Source organism: Chiloscyllium plagiosum, chromosome 6, assembly GCF_004010195.1.
Source record: "Chiloscyllium plagiosum isolate BGI_BamShark_2017 chromosome 6, ASM401019v2, whole genome shotgun sequence".
Taxonomy (NCBI): Eukaryota; Metazoa; Chordata; class Chondrichthyes; order Orectolobiformes; family Hemiscylliidae; genus Chiloscyllium; species Chiloscyllium plagiosum.
The window spans coordinates 89919438-89935123 of record NC_057715.1 but is presented as its reverse complement, the minus strand read 5'-3'; the positions used below and the strand labels follow the sequence as shown (position 1 = coordinate 89935123).

At 39.4% G+C, this 15686-nt stretch overlaps 1 protein-coding gene across 2 annotated transcripts in view; it reads left to right on the top strand.

Annotated features, from left to right (window-relative positions):
* ccdc169 (coiled-coil domain containing 169) overlaps positions 1-15686 on the top strand; it is a 71377-nt gene that overhangs the window by 5485 nt on the left and 50206 nt on the right. Inside the window, exons 1-4 of one of the 2 annotated variants that reach the window (XM_043692075.1) lie at positions 2550-2595; positions 11686-11768; positions 12355-12465; positions 13464-13504. In XM_043692075.1, the coding sequence (XP_043548010.1) occupies positions 11690-11768; positions 12355-12465; positions 13464-13504 (231 nt within the window). In that variant the 5' untranslated portion in view covers positions 2550-2595; positions 11686-11689. Of the gene's footprint in view, positions 1-2549; positions 2596-11685; positions 11769-12354; positions 12466-13463; positions 13505-15686 lie in introns of those variants that run through there. The other variant, XM_043692074.1, reaches the window with a different exon arrangement.

Here is a 15686-nt window from a genome sequence, read left to right as displayed (position 1 = left end):
CTTCCAGATTTAAAAGCTGTGGCAGCCACTGTTCCAGGAATGCTGTAAGCTGGCCTTCCTCTTCCCGTTCGGGAAGGCCCAGTAAACGAATATTTTTTCAACGACCTCGATTATCGAGGTCATCAATATGATTCTCTAAGGTCCGGACTTGCTGTTCGAAAGTCCGGACCTGATCCAAGGCCGATTGTGCTGTAGTCTCGGAGGTCGCGGCCTTTAACTCCGCCCCTCCGACTCGGCGCTCGATCTTCTTAATGTCTCGGTCGTGCTTCTGCAGCGCGGCCGAGAGTGAGTCCCATCGACTTTGGGACTCCTCGATAAAAGCATCGATCTTCACGTCCAGCTTGGAGATCATCTCCACAAGGCTTGTCACTGTAGGTAAGTCCCCTGTGGCGGCTGTGGACGCCTCTACTGCAGCTGGAGAGGGTGGGGGAGAGGTTCCTGCTTGCTGAGAGCTGCGGGGTCCCTTCCCTTTGGTCATTTTTACTAAATATTAGACTGTTTAAATGTAATACTAAGCAACTAATTAAATTAAACAGATATTATGAATGATTTGGTGGGGGTGGGTGACCCACTTTTCCCAAGTCTTGGGAAGAGCACTATAGACTCAGACTTGCTGGGTCGCTGCCATCTTGGATCCCCCGAATTTTTTTTAATATAGCTTTCACTTTATAGGTGGACTTTGAGACTTGGGATGACTTTTAGGCATAGAAACAGACATAAAGAGGTAAAACTATTAGTGAAAGATTTTACAAATGTGAACATATATGCTCCTCGAAAATAGATTCCAAATGCAAAAGTCATCTTTTTATAAGTTCTGACTACAGTATTTAATGATTGCAGTTAGGCAAGGCATATGTTGTCATCTTGTACTTAGGACAATTTGCAAGAATTACCAAGTAATGGTGAAAACCAACCTTTAAACTATATGTGCTGATTAGTTGGCAAGTGAACCTGATTGATGGAGGAATTGCTCCAAGTTAAGGTAATTGACAGATAACAGCTAGGGTCTGTTTAAATTTTAAAAGAGACGGGTTGACTCGGATAATTCAAGAATTTATTCTGAAAAATGTACCAGCTAATTGTTATCACCCATTTTGTAGGGTAATTTTTGTTTTGGCTAATCCTGAGTGTGCGAACGATTTCCTGACAACTAATTAGATTAGATTAGATTAGATTAGATTACTTACAGTGTGGAAACAGGCCCTTCGGCCCAACATGTCCACACCGACCCGCCGAAGCGCAACCCACCCATACCCCTACATTTACCCCTTTAACCTAACACTATGGGCAACTTAGCATGGCCAATTCACCTGACCCGCACATCTTTGGACTGTGGGAGGAAACCAGAGCACCCGGAGGAAACCCACGCAGACACTGGGAGAATGTGCAAACTCCACACAGTCAGTCGCCTGAGTCGGGAATTGAACCCGGGTCTCTGGCGCTGTGAGGCAGCAGTGCTAACCACTGTGCCACCGTGCCACCCACTAATTTATGATTTTAAACTGGGCTTGCAGTCAGGCATATTTGCATGTACTAGAAGCTACATATTAATAATTTTCCTTTTAGATAGAACATATTCATGCACGGTACATGCCTCAACTCATCAAAATAGGTGAGTCAACCTGATTTAAAATTTAAACAAAGCCTGGCAGTTAACTGTCAATCTTTATTAATTGGTACATTCTCCATGAACACCTTTACCAATTAATCAATCAGGACTCTTCTCTAACACAATATCAAAGTTGGTTCTCCCTATAAGGTGATGTGGTTATGATCTGTCTAGATGATTGTAACATGAAAAAGCCTTGACCAGAATTTCTTTCTGTTTCAGCAGTACTCAAGTTCTGTACTACCATGTGGCTATTTATTTGTTCATTGTCTTGCAACACGGCAGTGAACCATTCTGTTAATTAAACCAAACATCCATAAAAGCCCACCTAGCCTTGCAATCTGTTTAAAAATGAGTGACAGAGAACTCCCAAATTCCACTATTTAAAGAAAATAACATCAATTTATTTTTTAACTCTAAAAGTGATCATTAAACAACAACTATTCACAACTCCAAGCCTTCTTTTCTCTTAACTGCTTATTACCTGCCTTCAACTCTTTAACAATATGCTGTTCTAATAAGACGCTTATTAAAATTACATAAACTTAATTTCAAAAGCACACAGCCGCTGTCATCTTCTGTGACTTCACTCTTCTGGCTGCTGAATTCCCTGGTCATCTTTCTTTTTACTGTGAGAATGTTTCATATGGAAAGGTACCTTTGATAGAGAGTGTTTCCTAATTTCTTGGTCTTTCTAATGGCAGTTGCTCTCTCTCCAGTTTTCAAAATGCCTGCATTTTTATACTCCACCATTGGATTACCTCATTGGTTCAATGTTGGCAAAACAACAAATTCAAACGTGATTGGGTTTAGTACCCTGGGACATAATTTAAACTGATTGGTTAAATTTGACTTGTTGTCAAAATAGCAATCAAAATTCAGGCATTAGTTTCATAGCCAAATGCTACATATTTCCAATTTTCCAGTAGACTCTGAGACTGCCATCTGGTCATATACTGCACACGGGTGCTTGTAATTTCTTAAAGGTATAGTGCAAGCCTTCAACTTCATAACAATTGTATATTAACAAAACTTGCACATCCTGTTATGTGAATGTGAATTTTATGGCATAGATTAAGTGTGCATTATATATGATATGGAAAGGATATAGAAGAATTGGAGAGTTTGTTTTGTTTCAAGACTATGCAAACATACAGAAATATGAACTAGAAGCAGATGTAGGGCATTCAGCTCTTTATGATGGGTGGCACAGTAACTCAGTGGTTAGCACTGCTGCCTCACAGCGCCAGGGACCCCGGTTCGTTTCCTGCCTCGGGTGACTGTGTGGAGTTTGCACATTCTCCCTGTGTCTGCGTGGGTTTCCTCCAGATGCTCCGGTTTTCTCCCACAATCCAAATGATGTGCAGTTGGTTGAATTGGCCATGCTAAATTCCCCATAGTGTTCGGTGCATTAATCAGGGGTAAATATTGGGTATGGGAATGAGTCTCAGTGGGTTACGCTTTGGAAGGTCAGTGTGGAATTGTTGGGCCGAAGGGAATCTAATCTAACCTAATGTTTGCTCAGACATTCAAAAACGATCATGATTGAACTGTTTGTGTTCTGAATTCCACATTCTCATCTATCCTTGATAACTACTGATTCTCTTCCCTAATAAAAATCTATCTCCACCTTTCTTTAAAATATTCAATGTCCTAACTCCACCATATTCTGAGGCCAATTTCAAAAGTTTCACAATCCTATGAGAGAAGAATAGCCTTTCGTCTTGGCCTAAATGGGTGACCCCTAATTTTAAAATGTTTCCTAATTCTGAACTCATTCTTTAATAGCCACAATGTATCAGTAAACATTTAAGAGATCTGCTCATGATATTATCACGGTATCATGGCATGTGATGCAAGAACGTGAAGATCACAGACTGCATCTTATCTCAGATCACTTGAAGTATGACATACTATTGAAAGCACGGTGCTCAGTTGTAATCTTAATAGGCCCATGTTAGCCCAAGTGTTAATATGGCTGTGAATGTAACGTTTGCATATAGCTATGACAAATGTCCATTGGATTCTTCATTATCATGCTAATTTCCTTATGTTATGCGGTATAACATAAACATTGACACATTAGATAAAATGCCAGAGGCAAACACATCATCCACAGAGCACATCAAGTAGCAAATGTGATCAGAACAATCCCGCTGGTTCTCACCAACTTCTCCCAGACCTCAATGACCTGATAGGTCTTCATATCTCTGTCAACTTCAAAAGGAATTACAATTTTTCACTATTAGCCTTCAAAAAATCTTTCCTTATATTTTTCCTTGCAATCCCATCTTGTACAGCTGCAAAAGCAGACACTTTATGGCTTTTTCACTCCCACTCTTCATTGTACTGACTGATTAGTGGCTCCTGGCTTCTTGTGAGCCAGAACAACTTCCAAGACTTTCCATAAGCTGTGATTGCTACATCTAACTGCCTTATAACTTGGCCCGTGTTCTAACAACACAAAGCTATCCAACTGCTCTTGGCGCCAAACTCACTGTGATGCCTTTGGAAAACTAGTTTAATTCAGTTGCTTCCATACAATGCACCAAAACCTGTCTACACCAGTTCACATGGGGGGGCTTTTAAATCCCAATCTTTCTAACTGCTCTTCAATGAACTTTGAACTGTCATGAGTGACCTATTGAAAACCTTGCAATAACCCTTCTCCAAGTGATGGGCAGAATTGATGTTATCACTCTAATAAGTAAGGTCTTGTGGAGCAGTGGGAATGATCCTGCTCTGGACAGAAGGTCAGGTTCAAGTACCACCTTAAGACATGATGGATTGGTGTGCAATAACATGTCCAAATATGTTGATACAAAGAAAAACTAACTTGGAATTGAGTATGTCATAAATGTTCCCAGTCACAGACTGCTGTATTTGCTCAGTGCAATATTGTACATAACTGAACAATTTCATCACAGGTAAACTGGACTATATAGTAGTGCACTATATTGTGTATGTAGAATTCTTTTTACAGTCATAAAAAGTACTATTTTACATGTCTAAAGTAATAAAACTGCATCTAGTCCCACATTTTCTGTCACACAAGTTACTTATCACACTTCAGGTGATAATGTTTTGTGCAAATTTTGAAGTAACACTTAGAGGAAGAAACAGACTCCGAACATTTACATCCTAACAGCAGAACATTAGGTTGTGCTTTACGTGGTATAAATGAACCCATGCTTAAAAAATGCAATCTCTGATTTAACATGTGTAACAGTCTGAAAGAATTGCTGGTACTACAATAAAGCTGATGTATCTACCGCAATTCTTTTATGTCCTGGTTTAATATCTATCATTTATGATGTATCTGTATAAACAAAGCATTCATTATACTGCAAATCAAAATTCTAAGACTGTGATCAGTAAACCAAATCTGCTAAATTGGAATATTTTCCCAGAATGATCGCACTGCTGACTGAAGAGTGTGGCTAGATATATCTTTCAGAATGCAGTGTATAGAGTGTTTAGGATTTCCAAGTACGTAGCCATAAAATTCGAGAAGACTTGGTGAAACATGCCTTTTCTGAAGATTTAATGATAGGTTTGATTTTTTAAAATGATTGCATCTGAGCTTTTTCCTTCATTCATGGATCTAGGTACTATCATCTTTAGTTACCCTTGAGAAGGTGGTGTTTACAGTGCTGTTAGAAGGACAGTTCCAGAATTTTGACCAGAAACAATGAAAGAACTGTGATATACTTCCAAGTCAAGATGGTGTGTGGCTTGGAGTGGAGCTTGTAGATTGTAAGTTTACTGTGTTCTTATAAATAGTAAAAGCTAAGGGTTTGGAATTTGCTGTCAAATGCCTTCGGTGAATTACTGTAGTGCATCTTACAGATGAAACATACCAATGCCACCATGCTTGGCTGGTGGAAGGATTCAATGTTTAATGTGGTCAGTGGGATACCAATCAATCAACCTGCCTGATTTAATTTGGACCGTGTTGTACTTACTGAATGCTGTTGGTACTGCCCTAATCCAGTCAATTGGAAAGTATTCCATTGCATTCCTCTCTCATGCATTGTAGATGGTGGACAGATTTTAGTGAGGGGATGGGTCAGACTGTGGTCAGTAAGTGAGGTACTTACTGCAGAATTTCCAACCTCTGATTTGCTCGTGCAGCCACTGTATTTCTGTAGCTATCCAGGTAAATTTCTGGTCATTAACAGAGTCAGAGGAATGAATCATGGACCCTGGTGCCTCATCTGTTTCTGGGCCCTTACCTCCTCCCTTACCCTTCCCCTTTTAAAGCCTCAACAGCTTCTGTCAAGTGTCTTCTCAAAGCATTTTGGGACCAATAGAACAGAATAGTGCAGTACAGAAGGTGGTCATTCAGGCCATCAAATCTGTACTAGTTCTTTCAAAGAAAAAGCTAGTCAGTCCTACCACTACCCCCGACTCCAGATCATTCCTTCCCTTTTTTTTGCTCCAGGTAATTTTACAATTTCCTTTGGAACACTAATTTGAAGTTGTGTCCATATGAATTGCAGGGAGGTAGCACTTTCCAAATCCTAACCACTATTTGTGTAAAAAATTGTCCTAATTTCTTATCATTAATTAAATTGATATGTGAACCATCTGTTTTATATCAGTCCTTCATCCACTGGAAACAGTTTCTATTTATTCTATCTAAACCCTTCATTATTGGATACATTGCCAATAAATTCCCTTACGCTTCTTAGCTCTTGGGAGAGCAATCTCAACCTCTCTAAAATCCTTTATTCCTGCAGCCATTCTAGTAAATTTCATATTGAACCCTCAACAAAGCCTTCACATCTCGCAGGTGCCCAGAATTGGAAACCATAGCCACAGTGGAGTTTATTAAAATCGCATCACTTTTTGGAACCCGACTTATTAGATTAATCAAAAGCTCCGCTTTTATGTTTTGATGAAGCTTTACACTATTTTGTTATTACTTTGGAACTTGATTTCTAAGGTAGATAGATTTAGGTTCTTCAATTCTCTGAAAGTGATTTTTGTTTAAAGGTCAGAAAGTCACTTGTTTTAATGGTGTGTCAAAACAGCATTTCAAAGAAACTACATGATTAGACCAAATGAACAGGGAAGCTTGCTGGTGAGATAATTGCTGAGGTTTTTACAAAGTTGAGCTTTTGAATTTACTGCAACTGAAAGAAATGTCAGAGGCGAGAAGCAGGTCCAGTCCAAAGAAATGATCCATACCAACAGAATAGCGGTTTAGCAGCATAAAACTAGTCAAAACCTTGATTTTTTCTTAGAATTCAGTGAAAATATTTAGTAAATTCACCAACATCAGAGTCATAGAGTCATAGCATGTACAGCATGGAAACAGACCCTTCATTCCAACTCGTTCATGCTGACCAGATATCCTGAAATAATCTTGTTCCATTTGCCAGCACTTGGCTCACATTCTTCTAAACCCTTCCTATTCATATATCCATCCAGATAGATTTTAAATGTTGTATTCATACTAGCCTCCACCACTTCCTCTGGCAGCTCATTCCATGCACGCAACACCCTCTATGTGAAAAAGTTCCCGCTTAGGTCCATTTTAAACCTTTCTCCTCTCACCTTAAACCTATGCCCTCTAGTTTTGAACTCCCTCACCCGAGGGAAAAGACCTTGTCTATTCACCCTTCATGATTTTATAAACCTCGATAAGGTCACCCGTCAGCCTCTGACACTCCAGGGAAAATAGCCCCAGCCTATTCGGCCTCTCCCTCAAGCTCCAACCCTGGCAACATCCTTATAAATCTTTTCTGAACCATTCCAAGTTTCATGACATCCTTCCTATAGCAGGAACGATGCATGCAGTATTGCATGCAGTATTTCAAAAGTGGCTCAACCAATGTCCTATACATTGACCTCTCAACTCCTATATTCAATGCACTGGCCAAAAATGGCAAGCATATCAAATGCCTTCTTTAGTGTCACATCTACTTGCGACTTCACTTTCAAGGAAGTATGAACCTGCACTCCAAGGACTCTTTGTTCAGCAACACTTCCCAGGACCTTACCATTAAGTGTATAAGTCCTGGCTTGATTTGCCTTTCCAAAATGCAGCACCTTACATTTATTTAAATGAAACTCCACCCGCCACTCTTCGGCCCATTGGTCCATCTGATCAAGGTCCTGTTGTACTCTGAAGTAACCTTCTTCACTGTCCACTACACTTCCAATTTTGGTGTCATCTGCAAAAACTAATCATATCTTCTATGTTCACATTCAAATCATTTATATAAATGACAAAAAGCAGTGGACCCAGCACCGATCCTCGTGGCACACCGCTGGTCACAGGCCTCCAGTCTGAAAAGCAACCCTTCACCATTACTCTCTGTCTTCTACCTTCGCGCCAGTTCTGTAAACAAATGGCTAGTTCTCCCTGTATTCTATGTGATCGAACCTTGCTAACCAACCTACCATGAGGACCCTTGTCGAATGCCATACTGAAGTCCATATAGATCACATCCACTGCTCTGTCCTCTTCAATTCTCTTTGTTACTGCTTCAAAAAACTCATTTAATTTAGTAATACATGACTTCGTGCACACAAAGCAGGATCTGAGGGCACAGCTTTAGAGTAAAGGGAAGACCCTTTAGAATGGAGATGAGGAGAAACTTCTTCAGCCAGAGAGTGATGAATCTATGGAATTCACTGCCAAAGAAGGCTGTGGAGGCCAGGTCATTGAGAATATTTAAAACAGAGATAGTTAGGTTCTAGACTGTCAAGGGGATCAAAGGTTACAGGGAGAAAGCAGGAGAATGAGGATGAGAAACCTGTGACCCATAATTGAATGGTGGAGCAGATTCAATGGCTGAATGGTCTAACTTCTGCTTCTTTGTCTCATGCTCTTATGGTCAAACTGTCATCTGCTAGAGTAAAACTTGAGAATTAAAAAAAATAATAATTTGTGGGATGTGGGTTTTGCTGATTGGCTAGCAATTTATTGCCTGTTCTTGTTTGCCCTTGTGAAGGTGGTGGTGAGCTGCCTTCTAACCGCTGCAGTCTGTATGTTGAGGGGTGACCCAGAATGCCCTTCAGGAAGGAATTCCAGGATTTTTACCTAGCAACACGGAAGGAACTTTGATATATTTCCAAGTCAGGATGATGAGTAGCTTGGAGGGGAACTTGCAGGTGATGTTCTCATGTATCTGTTGCCCTTGTCTTTCTGCATATGAGTGATCATGCATTCAGAAAGTACTGTCTAAGGATTTTTGGTGAATTTCTGCAGTTCATCTCGTAGAAAGTGCTCACTGAAGGAATGGGTGATCATCCCGTGGCTGTCAAGGTGATAGCTGTACCAAATATTTATGCAACTTGTTCCTTCCAAGGAATCACTGGAGACCTCTAGTGATTAGATTAGATTAGATTAGATTAGATTAGATTAGATTAGATTACTTACAGTGTGGAAACAGGCCCTTCGGCCCAACAAGTCCACACCGACCCGCCGAAGCGCAACCCACCCATACCCCTACATTTACCCCTTTAACCTAACACTACAGGCAATTTAGCATGGCCAATTCACCTGACCCGCACATTTTTGGATTGTGGGAGGAAACCGGAGCACCCGGAGGAAACCCACGCAGACACGGGGAGAACATGCAAACTCCACACAGTCAGTTGCCTGAGTCGGGAATTGAACCCGGGTCTCTGGCGCTGTGAGGCAGCAGTGCTAACCACTGTGCCGCCCACGGCGCTCTGTGGGATCTCTCAATTCTCAACGCACAAATGTATCAAGGCTATTACAATGTGGTTGTGACTGGTACACCACTTCAGCTTGTTTTCCTGTAACAAGGTCAGTGCTGCAGCCTGGGCAGTAGCTTTGTCAACACAGCTGGCTTCCCATAGGCTTAAGGCGCTATAGACTGTAAACACATTGTGTTGAGAGCATTGTTTCATAACACACGATTATAACAGCGTTCCATTCCATCCATGTATAGATCATTAGTGGTCCCTCTAATTTAGTTACCGGCTCTGTGGGCCCCCAAGGTCCATGTGAGGCAGTGACGTCCAAAACCGGGTGTCAATGCTCCAACCAGAATGGCCATGCGAACAAATCACCAGAGTGGCTGTGGGGTACAACTTAGCGAGAACATTGCAAGTCATCTGTGATCATTGGTACCACATCTTAGAAGTCTGTGTCAAGTAATCTGGAAGTTGCCATAATGCCTATACTTCTGAGATCTCTGCAATTCCTGCTTCATTTCATAGTCACTATTTTAAAACAAAAGTTTTAAATCCAGACTCACTTAATCAATTGAATTTAAATTCTGCAGCTGTCAGGTCTGGATCATTTAACTGGACCTCTACTTGTCCAGGGCGCCGTGGTGGTTCAGTGGTTAGCACTGCTGCCTCACAGCAGAGGGACCAGGGTTTGATTCCATCCTTGGGCAACTGTCTGTGTGGAATTTGCACATTCTCCCTGTGTCCGTGTAGGTTTCTTCACGTGCTCCGGTTTCCCTATATGGTCCAAAGATGTGCAGGTTAGGTGGATTGGCGATGATAAAATGTCCATACTGTCCAAGGATGTGCAGGGCAGGTGGTTTAGCCATGGAAAATGCAGGGATACAGGGATAGGGTAGGTGGGTGGGTCTGGGTAGGATGTTCTTCAGAGCATCAGTGTGACTCAATAGGCTTAACAGTCTGCTTCTACACTGTAGGGATTAGATGATAACCCGAACCAGCTATAACAATTCAAAACAGGTGTCAGACAAATTGTCCTGATTGTAACTGTAAAATATTGCTATTTTCTCTGTGGCTAATACTAGCCTCAAAGACATCAAAAGATTATATTGCAATGGTGGTGTTAAAGAAAATTAGTTTTACTTATGCATTTGCATTTGCAGTACAACTTTATAATTAATGTCCAATCTGACTCATTAAGCATGGTTAGACTGCCTAGGGAAATCTGGTTGGGATACAGACAACAAAAAAATCTTGACTGTTGGTTCAAGCAACAACTGCTACACCAATGCTGCTGTTGTAGTTTCAGGCAGCCTAAGAACTGGGATATAGTTAGAAGAGCTTCCTAAGTATTAATGTTAGACTCAACAGATATGAAGTGATAGTTTTACGTCACTGTGTAGGCCTGGTTGTTTTGCAGATTTCCTGAGCAGAAGTGGTCACCGTGTATTCCTTATAACTTGTGATGGAATATTTTTATGTAAAAGGCATGGTAGAATTCAAACTCTATTGAAACTCGCTTTCAACAGAATTTATCATTTTAAAATTAATTCTACCTATTAATGGTCACTCCTTTATGTTGCAAGAAGCAATGAAATGGAGCAGTAATGAACTGAAAGTTAAGACTTTCAACAGGATTATTGAGTGTGAGGTTAAGTTGAAGAATTCAGGCAGCTTGTTTTTGAGTTGATAGCATACAGTGTCTCAGTAACATTATTAACAACATAACAAGACATCAATTGTTCTTGTTCTGCTACATTTCAGTTGTTGTTCTTGTTTTTGTCACTTCTGTAACTTCTCAAAAAACTGATATTTTGAGGTAGCAGAAATTTGTGCTCCTTGCGTAAGGGTCACAGTCCTTCTTTAACAGATAATATTGAACATTTCCACAGCAGATATTGCTTTAAATTGAAATTGTAACCCCTTTTTAATCCAATTAGGCTGCCCTCCCGTGTATATTTCCTCTAGCTTTAGAAGATCACTATTTACTTTCCCTTACCACATTTGGAGATTCGGTTCTGAAGAATTTTCAGTTTTGTACTGTTACTTCATGGAACACCAGAATTAAACTGGGATAGCAAAATGTATTCATGTGGAAAACTTTATTCACTCAGTTCAATTCCAGGTTAAGGAAATGGAAAAACTGTGACATTGTATTATAACTACACATGAAGCATTTTAGTAACTGCTATAAGGATGTGTAACAGTATCATAAGGATGTGGAAAAACAGTTCTTCTAGTGGTGTTAATATTAATCCCTTTTAAGTGCTTGGAAACCACAGTGATTTTTACCTCATGACTGTATCCAAATTTTAGAAGCTCATCTCAAGCACTAGAGATCTGCTTTGGTTTTACTATAATTTTATATGATTTTAGTGTATTACCTTTTATTTCTTAAACAGGGACATGCTTGACTTTTCTGCTACTGATTTGCGAAACACAGTGTCTCAACTGGAAAAGCGATTTGACAGTATTGAAGATGAAGGTATGTAATAGAGTCATGGAGATGTACAGCACGGAAACAGACCCTTCAGTTCAACTTGTCCATGCCGATCAGGTATCCTAACCTAATCTAGTCTCATTTGCCAGCACTTGGCCCATATCCCTCTAAACCCTTCCTATTTATATACCCATCCAGATACCTTTTAACTGTTGTAATTGTACCAGCCTGCACCACTTCCTCTGGCAGCTCGTTCCATATGCGCACTACCTCTGCATGAAGGCCCCTTAGGTCCCTTTTATATTTTTTTCCATTCTCACCCTAAACCTATACTCTCTAGTTCTGGACTCCCCCACCCCAGGGAAATGACCTTGTCTGATTATCTTATCTATGCCCCTCATGATTTTATAAACCTCTATAAAATCCCAATGCCGCGACATGACCTCCCAACTCCTGTATTCAATACTCTGACCAATAAAGGAAAGCATAGAAGAAAAGTTTTAATCATGCAGAATTCTTTACTTCAGGCATAAACACTTTATTTAAAATTTAGAAATAACTTTATGAACACAATACAGCTTGAAAATGTAATAAGAGCTATTTTTAAAGTTCTGTTTCCATCCTTCTTTAGGAAATGAATGGAAAACTCGATATGAAACACAACAGGAGCTGAATTTACAACTAGAGAGACAAATTAGAATGTTGGAAGAGAAAAAGGAGTATATTCGTGGCAATCCGACAGGTAAATACTTGCACAATACTAATACCTAAATTTCTTTTGTAAAATGCTGTTTATTTTCTGTACATAATATCAAATAGCTTTGGATCAATTGAGTTTAACATAATGAACATTGGTGAAGGTTGTAGTAAAATCCATTATATCAAAAGGAGGCTAGAATTTACAGAGGAACCTCGATTACCTGAATGAAATCGGCAAGCACTATTTTGTTCGGATAATCGATTATTCAGATAATCAATTTTACCTTATACAAGGGAAGCCATACTGGTCTAACACTGTGCTCTACTGGAGAATTTGTTTAAGTCTATAATTTTAATGAGTCTACCATTTAAACAAACTAATCCTTGCAGTCTGCAAATTACAGGTTAAAATGAGAAGGACTTACCATCACATAAATACTGTATATCAAATCCCAGCATTAAATAAGGTCCCAAACAGCTTCTACGATTGCAAGAGCATGTCAGTTTCCAGGAACTCAGTTTTGCAATAGAAAAACAGAAGCACCACCTTGCGCATGTGTTTACATTCTCTGCCATTTTTTTAAATGAAAGGCCTGGGAATACTGTAAAACAATTACTTTTGCAAAGGGCTGTGTAACAAACCTTACTTAAAAAGTATCCAGTTGCTGATGTTTGAGCTGTTTGTGTTACTTTGTTTTTTTCCAGCGTTTTCACATGTTCTTCAGTATAGGTAAATCGAATACACTTACCTCTTTGATGTAACTTTTTTGTGGAACCTTGAAATCTTCTTTGGATAATCCGAAATTTGTATAATCGATATTTGGATAATCGAGGTTCCTCTGTGAATTAAAATTTCAAAAATAAAGAAATAAATAAATGCTGTGCGTTGTTTATACAAGTAGAGTAAACATCAGTTGATTATTTTATCACTGAATTATTTTGCTTTAAATTATTTTAGAGTTCTGTTTTGTTTATCTTCTTTCAAAGCCCAGATAAAAATACAAGTAATTCCTGAGAGATGCTTTTTTTCACTATTTATAGACAGATTGTCTTCGGTACGTTCATATGAGGAGATGCCAGTGGTGAGTAAAATGACATTTTTGACTTTGGTCAGTCTTCACATCATTGTGTAAGCAGCTTATTCAGTTCGGGACCTCTGATGTTAATAAGCAACCTCCTGCCTCCCAAAGTCTGTCCCCACAAAATAGAAGACACACATCTGGAGAATAGAATAGACTAGAATATTTGCAACATGCCTGGATGAGTGCAATTTATATAAGTCACAAAAAAAAACTCAGTGCTTTCCAGGACGTTTAGGTCCATTTGATTAGCATCTCATCCACTACCTTCAACATTTCTCCTTGGTAGTCTGTGATTGCAGTGGGTGACATCAACAAGATGCATTGCAGCACCTTGCTCAGGCTGTTTTGACAACATTGCCACCTGTAAGTTCTTTCTAAAGTCACGTGCCATCCTCAATTTGAAGTACATTTTCGTTTCTTCACTGTTGACAGATCAGAATTCTGGAATTTCTTCCTCAATGTCAATGTGGATGCACAAAACTAGACAGAGCTCAGTAGTTCAAGAAGGTAATTACCTTCCAAAGGGCTGTTAAATGTGGCCAATAAATGCTAGCCTTGATAGTAATGTCCATGTCCCATGGATCAATGAATTAAAAAAAGAACGATATCTTCATTATTTTTAGAAACATAGAAAATAGGAGCAGGAGTAGGCACTCAGCGCATAGATCCCCTTCTGCCATTCAACATGAACATGATTGTTCCTGTATCTTAATGCCATACTCATGTGTTCTCTCTCCACATTAATGATACAATTTAGCTTCTAGAAATCTATTTATTTCTTAAATATATTCAGTGACTTCACCTCAACAGCCTTCTGTGGTAGAAAATTCAACAGGGTCAGCACCTTCTGAATGATGTATCTTCTCTTCATCTCAGTCCAGAACGGCCTAGTGCATATCTTGTTCTGAACCCATGATACCCGGAGCAGAAGTAGGTCATTCGATCCATCGAGTCTGCACCACTATTCAATAAGATTATGAGGCTGATCTGATAATCTTTAACTGGACTTTCCTAAATTTTGTCCATAACCATTGAATTTCTTACTGCTTAATAATCTGAATATCTCTGCCATGTATATACTTAATGACCCAGCTTAGACAGCCATTTGAGGTAAAGAGTTCCATATATTCTCCTACCTTCAAAAAGACAAAAAAAACCCTCCTCATCTCTGTCAATTAGTGACCCTTTACTCTTAAGATTATGCCCTTTGGACCCAGATTCTTTCAAGAGGTGAAACAATCTGTCTGTATTTACCCTGTCAATCCCCCTAAGAATGTTTTAATAAGGTCATCTCTCATTCTTATAAACTTCATTGAGTACAGGCCCAACCTACTCAACATCTCCCTATAAGAAATCCTTTCATATGTGGAATCAACCTATTGAACATTTCCATGATTGCCTCTAGTGCCAGAATAAATTCTTCATCAAGGGGACCAAAATTGTTCACAGTATTCCAGTTGTGGTCTGACTAATGCATTGTATAATTTTATCAAGACCTCTGCATTTTTAAACCCCATTTTATTCAAAATAAAAGCCAACATTTGTTTTACCTATCCTATTACCTGGTGAACTTTGGATGCAAGTATTTTGTGATTCATGCACAAGTACACAATTCACATCTGAACTCCTTGTGACATATGAATTAGGATCAGGTCAAATGCCCTAATATTTCCTTATGGATGCAATGTCATATTTTGTTTTCTAATGCTATTGTAAAGTGCCATGAGATGCTCTATTACATTAAAACTGTTGTAAAAGTGAACATTATTAATGTTGTTGAAATAAGGTACAGAAGTAAAAATAAATAAGAAAAGTTTCCTTTCTGGTAATTGTGGAATTCTATCTCAGAACTGTGTACTTGCTATGGCCATGTGCACCACAATTGCTCAAGTTTTCCCAACAGTTAAATGAACAGTGGTATGTCACTAAATATCTCCATGATTTCTGTGTTTCTGCCCACCTACCAACCCTGTTAATTACTGCCAGTAGAAAAGTGGAAGTAGCAGTCCATTAATGTGGTGCCAACAGGCATGAAGAGATCTGCAAGATCATGCGAGATGAGATTCTGCTGTTCAAGGATTCGTTTTCTCCAAATAGATATGACAGTTTCTGAGAATTTAAAGCTCTTGTAAGAAACTTTCTGAAAATTTAATGGGCTTCTTATAGTGAATAATAGATCCTC